This window comes from Brienomyrus brachyistius, chromosome 5 (genome assembly GCF_023856365.1).
Source record: "Brienomyrus brachyistius isolate T26 chromosome 5, BBRACH_0.4, whole genome shotgun sequence".
Classification (NCBI taxonomy): Eukaryota; Metazoa; Chordata; class Actinopteri; order Osteoglossiformes; family Mormyridae; genus Brienomyrus; species Brienomyrus brachyistius.
The window spans coordinates 3156147-3173752 of record NC_064537.1 but is presented as its reverse complement, the minus strand read 5'-3'; the positions used below and the strand labels follow the sequence as shown (position 1 = coordinate 3173752).

Sequence of the window (17606 nt, the reverse complement as noted above, 5' to 3'; positions counted from 1 at the left end):
CTTCAAGTGAAGGGAACAGACAGATCATAGACAGGGTGGGAGGGGTCAAAGGTAATCATTTCCCAATCCTTACTCTCGAACTGGATACAGGCAGCTGATGGCCTTCCCTGTGGCCCATTCAGCTCGCTGGAGCTTGCCCTTGGCCGGGGGAATTTCTGACCCCAACCGTACAATGATGGATGCTGTAATTGTGGGGGGATTCAGTAATGGCAGTGTAGTGCTGAAGAGGTTTAGCCTGACGGAGGTTAAATTTCTACAGTTGGTGGAGGTGGTGCTTGTGTTGTTGAGTCTTTTTGGTCATGAAGGTGGTGCTGTCATCCCAAGTAAGTCATGTGATGTATAAAGGCAGATATTCCATCTGTTAGTTAATACCTTTGCCTCTCTGCCACCTGCTGTCCGTGTTCAGTATCTCACATTTTCTTAATGGGCAATCAGCCCAACATGTCAACCTAATATTATGTAGTTTGGTCATGTGACATTTCTCTACCCCCTCCCCACTCAGGTACGTGTGGGAGAAAGAGGGTATCGTCATCAGCACTCAGTCCACGCCAAGGGTTCGCCTGGAGCTGGACGGGACACTGCATATCTCACAGACATGGTCTGGGGACATCGGCACCTACACCTGCCGAGTCACCTCTGTTGGGGGCAACGATTCACGCAGTGCTCACCTTCGGGTCAGGTGAGGCCACTTACACTTGCAGGTCAGCTGTGAAATTAGGAACAGCAATGGCTTCATCAATTGTATTTATCTCCCATAGGGTATGAAAATCCTGATTCTGAATCAAGTAGAATAATAGGCAGCTCATCTTGCTCCATATAACTACCATCATTCCCCACCTTCACTCTTTCACTGATATGTTACTGGATCTCTCTGTACCTGTTCTCCATCCGCCCTGTACCTCCCGATGTTTTACTCTCTGTACCTGTTCTCCATCCGCCCTGTACCTCCCAATGTTTTGCTCTCTGTACTTGTTCTCCATCCGCCCTGTACCTCCCGATGTTTTGCTCTCTGTACCTGTTCTCCATCCGTCCTGTACCTCCCGATGTTTTGCTCTCTGTACCTGTTCTCCATCCGCCCTGTACCTCCCAATGTTTTGCTCTCTGTACCTGTTCTCCGTCCGCCCTGTACCTCCCGATGTTTTGCTCTCTGTACCTGTTCTCCATCCGTCCTGTACCTCCCGATGTTTTGCTCTCTGTACCTGTTCTCCATCCGCCCTGTACCTCCCAATGTTTTGCTCTCTGTACCTGTTCTCCGTCCGCCCTGTACCTCCCGATGTTTTGCTCTCTGTACCTGTTCTCCATCCGCCCTGTACCTCCCGATGTTTTGCTCTCTGTACCTGTTCTCCATCCGTCCTGTACCTCCCGATGTTTTGCTCTCTGTACCTGTTCTCCATCCGCCCTGTACCTCCCAATGTTTTGCTCTCTGTACCTGTTCTCCGTCCGCCCTGTACCTCCCGATGTTTTGCTCTCTGTACCTGTTCTCCATCTGCCCTGTACCTCCCGATGTTTTGCTCTCTGTACCTGTTCTCCATCCGCCCTGTACCTCCCGATGTTTTGCTCTCTGTACCTGTTCTCCGTCCGCCCTGTACCTCCCAATGTTTTGCTCTCTGTACCTGTTCTCCATCCAACCCTGTACCTCCCGATGTTTTGCTCTCTGTACCTGTTCTCCATCCGCCCTGTACCTCCCGATGTTTTGCTCTCTGTACCTGTTCTCCGTCCGCCCTGTACCTCCCAATGTTTTGCTCTCTGTACCTGTTCTCCGTCCGCCCTGTACCTCCCGATGTTTTGCTCTCTGTACCTGTTCTCCGTCCGCCCTGTACCTCCCAATGTTTTGCTCTCTGTACCTGTTCTCCATCCAACCCTGTACCTCCCGATGTTTTGCTCTCTGTACCTGTTGTCCATCCGCCCTGTACCTCCCAATGTTTTGCTCTCTGTACCTGTTCTCCATCCACCCTGTACCTCCCGATGTTTTGCTCTCTGTACCTGTTCTCCGTCCGCCCTGTACCTCCCAATGTTTTGCTCTCTGTACCTGTTCTCCATCCAATCCTGTACCTCCCGATGTTTTGCTCTCTGTACCTGTTCTCCATCCGCCCTGTACCTCCCGATGTTTTGCTCTCTGTACCTGTTCTCCATCCGCCCTGTACCTCCCGATGTTTTGCTCTCTGTACCTGTTCTCCGTCCGCCCTGTACCTCCCGATGTTTTGCTCTCTGTACCTGTTCTCCATCCGCCCTGTACCTCCCAATGTTTTGCTCTCTGTACCTGTTCTCCATCCGCCCTGTACCTCCCGATGTTTTGCTCTCTGTACCTGTTCTCCGTCCGCCCTGTACCTCCCAATGTTTTGCTCTCTGTACCTGTTCTCCATCCAACCCTGTACCTCCCGATGTTTTGCTCTCTGTACCTGTTCTCCATCCGCCCTGTACCTCCCGATGTTTTGCTCTCTGTACCTGTTCTCCATCCGCCCTGTACCTCCCGATGTTTTGCTCTCTGTACCTGTTCTCCGTCCGCCCTGTACCTCCCGATGTTTTGCTCTCTGTACCTGTTCTCCATCCGCCCTGTACCTCCAAATGTTTTGCTCTCTGTACCTGTTCTCCATCCGCCCTGTACCTCCCGATGTTTTGCTCTCTGTACCTGTTCTCCGTCCGCCCTGTACCTCCCAATGTTTTGCTCTCTGTACCTGTTCTCCATCCAACCCCGTACCTCCCAGTGCTTTGTCTCCTTCACGCGTGGACTTGCCTTTCATCTGTCTCGCGCCACCTAATTATCTTTGTTCGCCACCTGTCCGTTTCCTTGGCAACCTCTACGGTCCGTCGTGGATGTTCTTTCTTTGTCTCAATGTCCCCCTTGACCATCCACTATCCACTATCCTGCCCTCTCCATGTGCAGTTTCACTTTCAATATTCTCATACTACATAATTACAGGAGTGCTGAAAGTAGTAACAGGGGTATCAGAACAACACCCTAACATATCAAAAAGTATAGTAGATTTAAATTAAATAAGTCTGCCCCATAATACAAGATTGTCAGACTTTTTGGCAAAGTAAATAAGATTTTCTACTAAAATACAACTCATGCTACATTGTAATGTACCGTGCCGTAATTTTGCTACAATACTATATTGTACTATACTATAGAATGCTATTCTTTGCAATGCTACTCATCACAATGCTATTCTGTGCTATGCTCTGTAAAGCTATACCTTTGTCTGATAGGCTATTAAATGTGAGGGTTCCTACGGGGTCCTGACATGCAGCGTTCTAGTTCCTGGGCCCTACCTCGCGTTTTCTCTTTTCCCCACGTGCTTCTTCAGTGGAAACGGATCCCCTACGCTATGCTGGTGCTCTGTGATGCGACTAATCACTCATCCAGCACCTTGTGGATGCCGTCCTTGTGACTTTATTAGTACAGTTCCCTCTGAGTTATATTTATCCCTTGTTAGCTATTCGCCGCATTTCTCTCATACGACATAGTAATGTTCGAATTTATTGTTTTCTTAATTGAATCTAATTTTCTTTCTTCCAGTTAAGCCATGTGCATCATATTTGTTGTCTAAATCAGTTCTGTATATATTATCATTTTCATTTGTCTTAATTCCTAGTCCATAAAGTTGTGCTTCAGGGTCTTCCCCTGCTGTCTTTAGTTGGTTCATGCTCTCTCTTTATTTTGCCCCCCCCCCTCCCTATTACACTCTTTCACTTTCGTAGGCAGTTACCCCACGCTCCAGAGAACCCGGCTGCCCAGCTGAGCTTGACCGAGAAGAGGGCCATCAACCTGACTTGGGCTAAGCCCTTCGACGGGAATAGCCCTCTGATCAGATACATCCTGGAGGTGTCAGAAAACAGTGAGTGCGGGTGTACTGGGAATGCTGGGACATTGGACACGGTGAGGTGAGGTGACTGGAGAAGTAGGAGATGTAACAGACAGCACAGGGACACAATAGGAGTGAGGGTGGGCTCTCAGAGCATGGAATGTATCAAGGTGTTTAAGTAAGTGTCTCTCCATACCAGATGCCCCATGGACTGTGCTCCTGGCCAACATTGAACCTGAGTCCACTGCTGTGACGGTCAGCGGCCTCATTCCTGCCCGCTCCTACCAGTTCCGCCTATGTGCAGTGAATGACGTGGGGAAGGGTCAGTTCAGCAAGGAGACAGACAGGTAGGTCGGCATCTCAGACTCCCAGGAGGCTCAAGACCACAACGTGAGGGACTCAGTAAGACGCAGTGGGACTGATGGTTCACCTGCTTTTGAGGGTAGTTTGTTGATCGGGACACGGTGCCCACTTACTCCAGATCTCTGGGGTCTCACACATATCAGAGCCGTTGTGTTGTATTTTCACACGGCCCAGGAAACTCCATGGGAGGATGGAGGCTTCCGCACAACGTGGGAGGATTAGAGAGGGATCTTCCAGCCTTCATCTGGCCTCTAAACAGAACAGACTGATTCAACCACGATCCTAACAGTATTGTTATTACCCCGTTGTGAAGGGAAACGATACTCTCCTGTCTGTCCAAATGGTGTTGGGACGGTCAGAATTTCCCTTGCTGAATCCTCCGTGGGGGGGTCCCTTGATCTCTCCTGCTTTGTCCCTATCTGAAAAGATTACACAGAGGGGTTGGATTTTTGACAGGTACAACAAAGAGGGAACACGGGAGGCAATATCACTGTGCACCTTGTTAAGGTGTCTCCTGCTGTCGGCCCTGTCTCTACCTTCAGGGTGACCCTCCCAGAGGAGCCGCCCAGCGCCCCGCCCCAGAACGTCATCGCCAGCGGACGCACCAACCAGTCCATCATGATCCAGTGGCAGCCGCCACCCGAGAGTCACCAGAATGGCATCTTGCGGGGGTACATTATCCGGTAAAGTCCCAATCCATGTCAGCCTGCTGTGTGACTCATATTGACGTTCTCAGCCCATCATGATACAAGCTGGAGCCGGTCAATACATTAGGGAACATAGGTGGTAGCCCAGGGTGCCATCCTCTAAGGGGGTGCCGACTTAGCAAACCACTGGCAACCCCTCCCGAAGTTTGCCGGTGGAGGAAGTACTGCTGGTGAAGGTTGCTTAGGGCTCCACTTGAGCTTCCACTGGCAGTGATGCAAGCACACGGCAATCAGTAGGCCCTGCAGGCTTAATCCCCAGGACAGGTCATTCTGTACCTCCCAGCAAGACGCTTAACCTAAGTTGCCCTATTAAATACCCAGCAGTTACCTGAGACAGATTCTCTGCCGAGTGAGAGAGTTAATAAATAATGAGGGGTATCAGTGTGGTGTCACCAACCACACATTCATGCCAATTACTTCCGGTCGGCTCTCCTCCCCATCACGCGTAACCACAGGGTTCCCCTGTTTGGTCAGCCTTATTAAAGGCTCGGAACCCAATGTCACGCCGGTCCCTCTGGGTCCTGACCCCGGCTGTTCCTCACAGGTACTGTCTGGCCGGGCTGCCCGTGGGCTACCAGTTCAAGAACATAACCCATCCGGATGTGACCAACCTGCTGCTGGAGGACCTCATCATCTGGACCAACTACGAGATCGAGGTGGCGGCCTACAATGGGGCGGGGCTGGGCACTTTCAGCCACAAGGTGACGGAGTGGACCCTGCAGGGAGGTGAGGCGCAGAGAGCTGTGGCCGAGTCTTATGAAGGGTTTGGTGACAATCATGCTGAGAGACGAAACAGTAATTATCAGAGTCTAGCAGAAGAATCAGTGATAATCAGTCTGACAGAGGAATCAAAGGAGTTTTTGGTAATGAATCCGCACATCCTCTGCAGTGTACTGTCTCTGACATCACAATGTATTACACCTTGCATACTCTGTGAAGTACTACCTTCCACAGAATGTAATATATCTCTCAAACCCAGTGATGTATTACTCCCCATAAAGTGTATAACATAAACTTTGCTGTTTGTCCCTCTGATGTCCCTTGATGAGACAGAGAAGCTCAGGGGGGGGCCCTGCAGGCAGTGGGGTGCCATGTACCTGATGAGTGTGTGGGGATTTGAGGTCATCCCCAAGAGGCAAGAGCCAATATCGGCTAATATCGCTGTCATGTGTCCTGACCCAGAGTGTAGCAGTGATCGATGGTGCTATCAGGGCAGTGCTGCTCCAAAGTCCCCGTCCATGAGTTCCAGTTCCTGGGGGGGAGGAAGGGGTGAGCCATCCGGATTGTACCTGCAGGGATTTTAATCTTCCTCCGTCCCCTGTCCAACAGTGCCTACCATCGCCCCCGGCAACGTGCAAGCAGAGGCTGTCAACTCCACCACCATCCGCTTCACCTGGTCCGCCCCCAGCCCCCAGTTCATTAATGGTATTAACCAGGGCTACAAGGTGAGCATCAGCACCTGTCTGTTGCAGCACTGCCCTCTATGGGCAGAAGGGGGAACTGAGACAGAAAGCAACCTGGTTTGCAATTTAAATTCTTTAGTTAATTAGCAGAAGCACTGCCCTTGTTGGCTTGGCTACAAGATGAGGCTTAGCAGCTACCTGTCACAACACTGCCCTCTATATGCAGAAGGGGGAACTGAGATGCATATCGACTTGGCTCATATTTTAGATTCCACCATTAATTAGAGCAAAGAAGCGTCTTTGTTGACTTATGCTGCACAGAATCCCAGAGGATTTTCTTGTTCGCGTCATAAGCAGAATAAGCAGAGATACAGAATGTGGCGCGTAGGTCAGGCAAGGAGCATCAGAAGAGGGAGAGAAATCCGACTGATATCACAGCAAATGCTCGTCCACCAGAGATTTCCGCCAGATCCGGATCAAACTACTATTTTGAGAACAGAGGCCTCTTTACACTTAGACAGGAAAACACGTATGTTTGATGTCACTGTGCTGTGAGTCTTGGGTGTCCAGTATCACAACATATGGACAGACTTTCCCACTATCTCTGTTTCATGTATGACATCATTAAGCGAGGGTAGTTTGCTGATCAGTGTAATATAATTCATTCGCCTTGTGGGAGGGGGGCTCCAAGTCACACGCGTTAGTACCTCTGGTTCTGTTATAACTGGAGTTTTATTGGAGTTTCCCATGGAAGAACAAAGGCAGTGCCCCCCCCCCCCCCCCCACCACCACCCCGCATGCTCTGCCAACCGGCTGGGGTCAATGCACGGCCCCCTCCCTGATAGAAACGTTCCACCACAGCAGAGCTGCCAAGGAGAGTCATTACCCAAAACCTTAATTGGCCGTTTGGTCCACTGGCTGCCCTACTCCCCCCACTAGTTGGTATCGTCTGTGATACTGGGCTCCTTGATCTGTGCAGACCCCCTGTCCAGGCTGGTGATGCTTGCCCCCCCCCCCATCCCAGATTCCTTGGGTTCAAGCAATGTCTGAGCACTTTTGGGTTGTTTGATGGTACTGGATGCTTCCCGCTTTCTTTGTTCTTCATCATTTGTTAGCTGTTGGCATGGGAACCAGGCCAAGAGGAGGAAGTTACCGTGGTTACAGTACGGCCCAACTTCCAGGACAGTGTACACGTGGGCTACATCATGGGGCTCAAGAAGTTCACAGAGTACTTCACGTCTGTGCTGTGCTTCACCACACCGGGGGACGGACCCCGCAGTCCGCCAAAGGGGCTGCGTACCCACGAGGACAGTGAGTGTTACCCACACATGCGGGATTGTACGCCGTCACACGCCGTCACACGCCGACCGCCTCTTCTGTCAGCCCTGTTAATCCTGTGGACTCCTCTACTGCAGCCCCTGGTCCTGTGGGCCACCTGAGCTTCACTGAGATCCTAGACACCTCCCTGAAGGTCAGCTGGAGGGAGCCTCACGAGAAGAATGGCATCCTCACAGGTGAGCGTGCCAGGAGAAGCTCGCCACCCCCACCTCGTCCACCACCCCCTGATCCCTAACTGTGCCCCCTTCTTGCCAGGTTACCGTATCTCCTGGGAGGAGTACAACCGCACCAACACGCGAGTCACGCACTACCTCCCCAACGTCACGCTGGAGTACCGTGTCACAGGCCTCACCGCCCTCACCACCTACACCATCGAGGTGGCCGGCATGACCTCCAAGGGCCAGGGTCAGCTGTCTTCCTCCACCATCTCCTCAGGCGTGCCCCCAGGTCAGCGTCCCTGCCGGACCGCATCCATCTGGCTCTTGCGGCAAACCAGCTGGTGCCAAATAACCTGCCTCTCATGAATCTGATCCTCTGCTCGCCGACGGTGCTCAAGGGCCGATTACCATATTCCTACCCTCCTGATCTGGAGAATGGTGGGGCTTCTGTCCATCCTGATCAGCACAGGCAGCCTCTGCGCTCTGCTCTGGGAACGTCACCCCTCACCCCACACAGTCCCCAATTAGAACTCATTTGGCAAAAAAAATAAAATGATGCAGCAATAAGCGATCTAACATTTAGCTTCGGTAATTCTGTCACTAGAGGGCACTGCAGCACAACAATAGAGTCACGTTAGTCATTTTCTCTTGCTGTCCTTTTAAAGATTGCAGGAGTCTCTGGAGCAGGGGCCTCGCTAGGGTTGTTTTAAATAAAATTCCTCCCTCCCTCCCCCCAGTAAATATATACTAATTAATTTAAATAGTGTGTTCCTATTCATTTTCATTAAAATCGGACCACCTTGCCTTAGCTGCCCTTTTCGTAAATCTGCAGTGACACTTCTGTCCTAAAGTGAAATAAAACTTATTTTGGATTATTTTAACATTCTGACATGTTTCCAGACGTGTTTATGGAGGCTGCTTTTCTCTCATGTGGCTGGTAATCTGCGCCTGCAGGTAAATGCCACATTTGATATGGGCGTTCACACTCTGTTTGGTAATATAAAAGATAGACGCTTGGACGCATATCAGAAGGGATGCCGAGCCCAGGCCCATGAGCAGGACCCCCTGGGGGAGTTCTGAGGCTGCTGTCTGAAGCTGCTGTCTGAAGCTGCTGTCTGAGACTTTTGTCTGAGGCTGCTGTCTGAAGCTGCTGTCTGAAGCTGTTGTCTGAGACTGCTGTCTGAGGCTGTTGTCTGAGACTTTTGTCTGAGGCTGCTGTCTGAAGCTGCTGTCTGAGACTTTTGTCTGAGGCTGCTGTCTGAAGCTGCTGTCTGAGACTGCTGTCTGAGGCTGTTGTCTGAGACTTTTGTCTGAGGCTGCTGTCTGAAGCTGCTGTCTGAAGCTGTTGTCTGAGACTGCTGTCTGAGGCTGCTGTCTGAGGCTGCTGTCTGAAGGTGTTGTCTGAGACTGCTGTCTGAGACTGCTGTCTGAGGCTGCTGTCTGAAGCTGCTGCCTGAAGCTGTTGTCTGAGACTGCTGTCTGAGACTGCTGTCTGAGGCTGCTGTCTGAAGCTGCTGCCTGAAGCTGTTGTCTGAGACTGTTGTCTGAGGCTGCTGTCTGAAGCTGTTGTCTGAGACTGTTGTCTGGGGCCGCTGTCTGAAGCTGTTGTCTGAGGCTGCTGTCTGAGGCCGCTGTCTGAAGCTGTTGTCTGAGGCTGCTGTCTGAAGCTGTTGTCTGAGACTGTTGTCTGAGGCTGCTGTCTGAAGCTGTTGTCTGAGGCTGTTGTCTGAGGCCGCTGTCTGAAGCTGTTGTCTGAGGCTGCTGTCTGAAGCTGTTGTCTGAGACTGTTGTCTGAGGCTGCTGTCTGAAGCTGTTGTCTGAGACTGTTGTCTGAGGCTGCTGTCTGAAGCTGTTGTCTGAGGCTGCTGTCTGAAGCTGTTGTCTGAGGCTGCTGTCTGAGGCCGTTGTCTGAGGTTGCTGTCTGAAGCTGTTGTCTGAGGCTGCTGTCTGAAGCTGTTGTCTGAGACTGTTGTCTGAGGCTGCTGTCTGAAGCTGTTGTCTGAGACTGTTGTCTGAGGCTGCTGTCTGAAGCTGTTGTCTGAGGCTGCTGTCTGAAGCTGTTGTCTGAGGCTGCTGTCTGAAGCTGTTGTCTGAGGTTGCTGTCTGAAGCTGTTGTCTGAGGCTGCTGTCTGAGGTTGCTGTCTGAGGCCGTTGTCATAGTTGAGCGCTGAAAGCCACCAAACACCAGAACCCGTGGCTCTAGCTATGTACTGTGGGATACCAGGGGTGTCAGAGTGGGCCTTTGGCAGAGTTACCGGGTACCGATTAATGTTTCTCATGCTGCCCCCGTAATACAACACTCTGGCCTGAGAAAACAGGGGGAGGGTCCAAAAGGAGGACTTATTTTTTTTCTGGCAGCACAGTCTGTCATAAACAGATAGAAATGTTAGGGCCCATGGCTGTTCCCTTCCTGTGATGTAATTGGCTCTCAAACACTGGTCCAATCCCCTCCGTCGCTTAATAGGATTAAAGCTGATGTCACCATTTGACCAGATTCCTTTTCCACTGTGCTAAAAATTCACTCATTCTCCTTAATGCGTCCCCCCCGCCCGGCAGAGCTCCCTGGGCCCCCCACTAACTTGGCCATCTCCAACATCGGCCCTCGGTCCATCACGCTGCAGTTCAAGCCAGGTTACGATGGCAAGACCTCCATCTCTCGCTGGCAGATGGAGGCCCAGGTAAGTCGGGGGTGGAGGCGGTGTTGCAGGGTAGGGGTCCTTTTTGTTGTGATCCATCTGTCGTCGCTCAGGTTCCCAGTATCTCCACCCAGGTCAGCATCATTGGTGAGAATGAGGATTGGGTCATGATACATCAGGTGCCCAATGAACCCGACGCCCGCAGCTTGGAGGTGCCGGGACTGAACCCCTACACCTTCTACAGGTAGCAGTGCTGCACCCACACCTGCTGCACATGTGCTGTCACAGTGCATAAGGATGCACCTCTGCAATGATGCTGTATCCTACACTGTTACTATACCTCTACACTAACACCGTATCCTATACTGATACTCTACCTCTGCACTGACACAGTATCCTACTCCAGTACTGTACCTCTGCAGTGATGCTGTATCCTACACTGTTACTATACCTCTACACTAACACTGTATCCTATACTGATACTGTACCTCTGCACTGACACAGTATCCTACTCCAGTACTGTACCTCTGCACTGATACTGTATCCTACACTGTTACTATACCTCTACACTAACACTGTATCCTGTACTGATACTAAACCTCTACACTAACACCGTATCCTGTACTGATACTGTACCTCTGCACTGACACAGTATCCTACTCCAGTACTGTACCTCTGCACTGATACTGTATCCTACACTGTTACTCAACCTCTACACTAACACCGTATCCTATACTGATACTGTACCTCTGCACTGACACAGTATCCTACTCCAGTACTGTACCACTGCAGTGATACTGTATCCTACACTGATACTGTATCCTACACCAATACTGAACCTCTACACTGATACTGTATTTTACACTGGTACTGTACCTGTACCCTGACACCATGTTCTACACTGTTACTTTACCTCTACACCAACACTCTATCCTACACTGATACTGAACCTCTACACTGATACTGTAACCTACATAGATACCGTACCTTTGCACTGGTGCTGTATGCTATACTCGTACTGTACTTCTACACTGAAATTGTACCTGTGCACTAGTTTGGCTACTTGGTAGCTCCCCAATTCTTTTTCCCTGTAAAAGTAACATGCAGCGTAAAAAAGGCTGGAGACCACTGCTCTCCTCACAAATACTGAATCATACACTGATAATGTACCTCCTGACGCTGAATCTTGCACTGATCCTGAACCTCTACATTAATACCCCACATTTACTCTGACACTCTACCTCCACACTGATATTCTGCTTCATTGGTAAGTTGCCTCTCTGTCCACACTGTGCCCTGCACTGTCTAATCTGAGTCCCCACGACTCTCCCAGGTTTCGAATGCGCCAGGTTAACATTGTAGGCACCAGCCCCCCCAGCCAGCCATCCCGGAAGATCCAGACCCTGCAGGCCCCCCCTGACATGGCCCCTGTCAATGTGACCCTGCGCACAGCCAGCGAGACCAGCCTGTGGCTGCGCTGGGTGGTGAGTTGTTGTGAGACATGGCAGTCCATCACATGCCTGATGAGTGTGTGTGGGAGAGTGTGTTTGCTGGGTGCACATTTGTAGAGTAACCGTGACCTGCCCTGCCCCGGTAGCCCCTTCCAGAGTGGGAGTACAACGGGAACCCAGAGTTGGTGGGATATCGGATCCAGTACTCCCGAACCCGGCCGCAGGCCCGGGCGCTGACCCACGTCATCACCGACCGCCTGGAACGCGAATTCACCATCGAGGACCTGGAAGAGTGGACCGAGTACGAGGTCCGGGTGCAGGCTGTGAACGGCATCGGGGCTGGGCCATGGAGCCAGCCTGTCCGGGGGAGGACGCGGGAGTCAGGTGGGCGTCCTCACACCTGTATGTGTACGTGCTCCTGCACACACAGGCCAGGGGAGGAGCTCAAGCAGTTCTGGCAGCAGCTGTTAAAGTTACGGAAAAGGCCCGACACCTAAACCTCCCAGCGATGCCCATGACCCCTAACCTCTGACCCTTTCGCCCGCAGTGCCTTCCTGTGGACCCACCAACGTCTCCGCCTTTGCCACCACCTCTAGCAGTATCCTAGTCCGCTGGTTTGAAGTGCCTGAACCAGACCGTAATGGCCTCATCCTGGGGTACAAGGTGTGCTGGCCGCCCGGCCCTTCCCACAGCAGAAGTGTGGTCAGTCAGAAAATGAGTCTGACCTCTGACCTCTAACCTATCACCTTGAGCAGGTGGTGTACAAAGAGAAAGACTCAGATGTGTCGCCGCAGTTCTGGATGGTTGAGGGCAACACCACCCACAGCGTCCAGCTAAGCGGGCTGGGCAAGTACGTCCTGTATGAGATCCAGGTGCTGGCCTTCACCCGCATCGGCGATGGGGCGTCCAGTGCCCCCCCCATCCTGGAGAGGACCCTCGATGATGGTAACCCTAATCCACATACCCTTAATAGGTCCTGTTAATCTTTATATCAGCAGAAGTCATATGTATGTATGAGAACTGTTCATTCATATTTTATGTTTATAACCTAAGTCAGGTATTCATGTTCCTTAAGAATGCCTTCATTAAGCTTATTATTTTCTTAATTAAACTCAAGTAAACTGAAGCAGTTTATTAAAAGTGGACTATTTGATATCCATATTCAGGGTGGCATAGTAAACTAAACTGGCCAAACAATAAAATTTACAGAAAAAGAGGAAATAACTATCTGCTCCCCCCCCAGTCCCGGGACCCCCAGTGGGCATCCTGTTCCCCGAAGTCCGGACCAACTCGGTCCGACTTATCTGGCAGAGCCCCGCCCAGCCCAACGGCATCATCCTGGGTGAGTGCTGTGTGCCCTCTTCAGGTCGATCCAGGAATGTTACCGTCATCTCAAACCATGGCTCCTTATTAGGAGACGCCCAGGTTAAAGTGACCTCCCCCACTGTCTGTCCTCCTCTCTCGCCAGCCTATCAGATCACATACCGCCTGAACTCCACCAACAGCAACACAGCGACAGTGGATGTGCTGAACCCCAGCGCGCGGCAGTACACTGTGCTGGGTCTGAAGCCGGAGTCAGTCTATGTGTTCCGCATCACGGCGCAGACACGCAAGGGCTGGGGGGAGGCGGCTGAGGCCCTGGTAGTCACCACTGAGAAGAGAGGTACACCCCCCTCGCCCGGAAGCCTTTACTGGCATGATACCTGCTGTCTCACTTCGGCCTGCCGTGTGGATGTGGGTTTTCCTCTCTGCGTGAAACTTCTGGCAGTTGGCATTAGGTGATGAGTGTAACATTCCCACCTTGAGACCTGTCCGACTTGCCAGTGTGGCTCGACCCAGTCCTCAGAGACTACAAGACAGTCCACGTTCAGCTCCCAGCACACCGGAACCAAGCAATCAGGAACACCGAATACCTTGTACAGGTGTGCTGACAGGGAGCAAAAATGTGGATCTAAAAGGGCTGAGAAATACTGCTCCACACCACTCCAAGAGCTGTGTACTTTGCTCGATTCCACCTGCAGCCTTGTCGTCTGACAGTAGGTGTCACTGTAGAGCAGTTATAGGGACAGAAACCCAGTTATTATGCCCTGGTTTCCTTTACTGGGAAGTAGTGTCCAGGGCAATTTCATACATCTATATCCATGTCTACTGCATGTGCTGTGAGGGAACAGCCAGGGATTATGCTGGGTTCAGTGCAGAACCTGCAGCCTTGGATATCAAGGCCAGGTGTATTTACTTCCTCCACCCTCCCCACAGCCCGACCCCAGCCCACCAGCCGTCCCACGGTGCAACAGGAGGATGTGCAGGCACGCAGCGTCCTATTGTCATGGGAACCGGGCAGCGATGGGCTCTCCCCAGTGCGCTACTACACGATCCAGTGCCGGGAGCTTCCGGATAGCAACTGGACAGTGCACTCGGCCTCTGTCAGCCACGAGGCCAGCTCCTACGTCGTGGACAGGTGGGGGTGGGGGGCCTGGGAGACTGAGTAGGGCTTCCTTCTCAAATAAGACAACATAAAACTTTATTGATACATGGCACTCCGCTAAGTCCAGTTGCCCCTTAAACAGGGCAGTTAGACCGTGCTAATATCCTCTTCCTGTCGAATCAAAATTTTGACCAAATTTTTCTCCCCTGGGTCTCAGGAAGACACAGCAGCAGGTGAATTTCACACAAACAAATAGGTAGTGCAAAACAAGAGTGCACTGCAACTGCAACGACAGTGCACTGCAAAGATTGCAAAGACAGTGCACACAGTGCAGGCAAATAGACATAGTGGAATAGATGTTTTAAAAATTACCCAGTACAAACAGAATAACCTGAAAAGGAGAATACTTGCACATATAAATAAGAATAAGTTTCAGGTGTGGGGCAAACAAATTCGTAAACAGCATGCTAAGAGATAAATACAACATGTCTCTGAGAGACGGTAATTAATGCCTGTTTTCCTGACACATTTAATGATCCCCATGTCCGGGCAGAGATGAGCTTCAGCGAGAAGCCGCTACCGCATGTTCATTCCTGCCTGGGCCCCCACCCCCAAAGTGCCTCCTTCATGCTGCACGCCTCAAGCAGCAGACGATCTGACGCTTGTACATTCCCCTGCCTCTCAGCGGCGTGCACCGCCACACAGACCCCCCGTTTCTCTGGGGTCCCTGAGGGCCCTCACACTAAACATTAAATAAACACATCTCTTATTTAGGAGATGCTGAAGCAGTGTGTTCTGCTAACCAGCTAGCTGCGGTCTCCTGAATCTACTCACCAGCTACATATACTGAGCAGGGGGAAGCTGGACCGGACACAATGGGGTAAAACCATGTTTGTGATGCCTCTTTCTGCTGGCTCTTACCCTACCTCAGACTCAAGCCTTTCACCTCCTATCAGTTCCGGGTGAAGGCCACTAATGACATCGGGGACAGCGAGTACAGCGAGGAGAGCGAGGCCATCACTACCCTGCAGGACGGTGAGACCTCTGACCTTTGGCTTCTCATAGAATGACACCAGAGCCGTTCTCTCTCTTTCTCTCTCCATCTCCACCTGTAGGGGGCGTGTTTATGAGAGGCTCACTGTCTTAATTTTCATACGAATCCAGGTCGAGCCGCAGGGCTGAAATGGCTGCGTGATTGTGCCTGTTGCGTAATTGTGTGTGTAATTGTGCCTGTTGCGTAATTGTGTGTGTAATTGTTGTGTGGGAGAATACGGGCATCCCGAGGCAGTCCTGGCAGAGGTGAAAATATATGATGTCACATGATGTCAGAGTGAGGTTGCCGGGAAACAGTATGTGTTGGCAATCTTGCGAATTAGGTCTTCAAAGACCCAACAAAGACTCACTTTTATCCCTCTCCCCCCCTGGCCCTGTACTCCCCAGCCCCAGATGAGGCTCCCGTGATCCTCTCAGTCACCCCGCACACCACCACCTCAGTGCTGATCCGGTGGCAGGTAAGGATGTTACACTAACGCCGGGTGATGCTAATGCTACGTGTGCTAACACTCTGTGCAGGCCATGGCTAGCAGCGCCGCATGCTAACGCAGAGCTCCGCGGGTTAGAGCATGCTAGCTCAATGCAGCACGAGTGGCACATGTGGTAAGCTGCTGTCAGGAGGAAAACTCCGGCTGGGGAAACATGAGCCTCTCCACAGAGCCCCTCCCCTTGGCTCAGATGCAGCATAATCAGGCAGCGAAGGGGAAAAACATTAATGAGAAGATGCAGCCTCCTGCTCATTCTTGTTGCTTCGTGTTTTATGGGAGGGGAGAAAACCAAAACACTTAAGATCCTTCAATCACGGCCTAAGATGTGATCACGCCTTCTTATATCTGAGGGCTGAAGAGATCATATTTGGCAGGGATTTGGTCCATGGAGTGGCTGCGCTATCAGGCAGAGAAATAGCAGAATTTTATGGGGGAGTGCAGTATGGCATTGACCTGCAGGGGGCAGAGATCCTCAGAGCGGACAGACACCGGAGAAGAGCAAAGCTGGAGTTTTGGGTGTATGTCTCCCCAGAATTGGTGCCTCAGTTTTATTTTGTTTTGTCACACATGCCCCCCCCCCCCCACAGCCCCCCCCAGAGGAGCAGATAAACGGGATCCTGCTGGGATTTCGGGTGTGGTATAGAGAGCTGCTGTATGACCGACTACGCAGCTTCTCCGAACGCTCTGTCGACAGCCCCTCGGCCCCCTGGACCGAGCTGACTTGTGAGTGCACCGTGGACCCCCACCCCCAGCCCATATTTGCCTTCAGATGTTTTTCAATGCTACCAACATTCCAGTTACCCAATCACAGCGCATAGTGAAGTCCAAGCATAATCTTGGAAGACACATGGACGGACAAATCAAGGCCGCAAACCAAGCCCCCCCCCCAGATATATTTAGGAGCCAGTCACATACTCAGGGAAATCAGATTTCCGCCCATGAACTGTTGCTCACCCCCCTAAGTTTTCCGCGACCCCTAATCAGAGGGGGGGCAGATCCAGCTCTGGGGTTCTGTGGCATTTGCCCCCACAGATTTTGGGGGTGGGGGGGGAGCTCATGTAAAATGTGGTCATAAAGCTCGTTCCTTAACCGCTAAGCCAATCAGGTTTATGTCGGCGACAGGCAGATCACATAGTGGGGCAGTGTGCACGTTTGCGTGTAAATGTTAACACAGACAAGCAAGCACACGTACACGCACATGCATATGGACATGCATTACACTGTGATATCTGTGCATGCTTGCACAGATACGCATTACATGCGATATCTATGCACGCTTGTATGGACACGAATTCCGTGCGATATCTGTGCACGATTGCACGGACATGCATTTCATGCGATACCTGTGCACGTTTGTACAGACACCCCCCACTCAGACACCCTCATGCCTTTCACTCCTGCTGCTTACAGTTTACAGTTTGCTGTGGTGAAGTTCTTTCTGACATGTGACCTGCACTGTCATGCAGTGTGAATAAGGGCACTAACTCCTGTCTCTCCCCCCCTTCTCTCCCTGTCCTTTGACCCCAAACGCCCCACCCTGCGCCCTCCACCTCCCCCCAGCCCCCTACAGCATATGCAACCTGAGTGATACATCTCTCACTCAGCATGAGCTGGACAGTAAGTCCTCACACCTCATTCCTTCTCTCCCAATATCTCTCTCTCTCTCCCTCTCTCTCTGTCTCCTTCCTTTCCTGTCTCTCTCTCTCGCTCTCTCTTTCTCTCTCTCATCCTTATTTCCCCAGTATTCATCACCAGGGCCCAATGCAATCTTTGTTATT

General features: G+C 51.5%; 1 protein-coding gene across 2 annotated transcripts in view; it reads left to right on the top strand.

The window, feature by feature from the left end:
• The window catches only part of sdk2b (sidekick cell adhesion molecule 2b), a 168607-nt gene that overhangs the window by 123794 nt on the left and 27207 nt on the right, over positions 1–17606 (top strand). For both annotated transcript variants that reach the window (XM_049015168.1, XM_049015167.1), the window contains exons 13-34: positions 503–679; positions 3703–3839; positions 4006–4153; positions 4712–4852; positions 5421–5602; positions 6206–6321; positions 7395–7590; positions 7695–7793; positions 7873–8064; positions 10332–10453; positions 10546–10655; positions 11745–11895; positions 12009–12246; positions 12410–12525; positions 12618–12807; positions 13106–13204; positions 13331–13525; positions 14119–14320; positions 15219–15322; positions 15728–15798; positions 16416–16551; positions 17389–17445. In XM_049015168.1, coding sequence (XP_048871125.1) covers positions 503–679; positions 3703–3839; positions 4006–4153; positions 4712–4852; positions 5421–5602; positions 6206–6321; positions 7395–7590; positions 7695–7793; positions 7873–8064; positions 10332–10453; positions 10546–10655; positions 11745–11895; positions 12009–12246; positions 12410–12525; positions 12618–12807; positions 13106–13204; positions 13331–13525; positions 14119–14320; positions 15219–15322; positions 15728–15798; positions 16416–16551; positions 17389–17445 — 3179 coding nt within the window. The remainder of the gene's footprint in view (positions 1–502; positions 680–3702; positions 3840–4005; positions 4154–4711; positions 4853–5420; positions 5603–6205; positions 6322–7394; positions 7591–7694; positions 7794–7872; positions 8065–10331; positions 10454–10545; positions 10656–11744; positions 11896–12008; positions 12247–12409; positions 12526–12617; positions 12808–13105; positions 13205–13330; positions 13526–14118; positions 14321–15218; positions 15323–15727; positions 15799–16415; positions 16552–17388; positions 17446–17606) is intronic.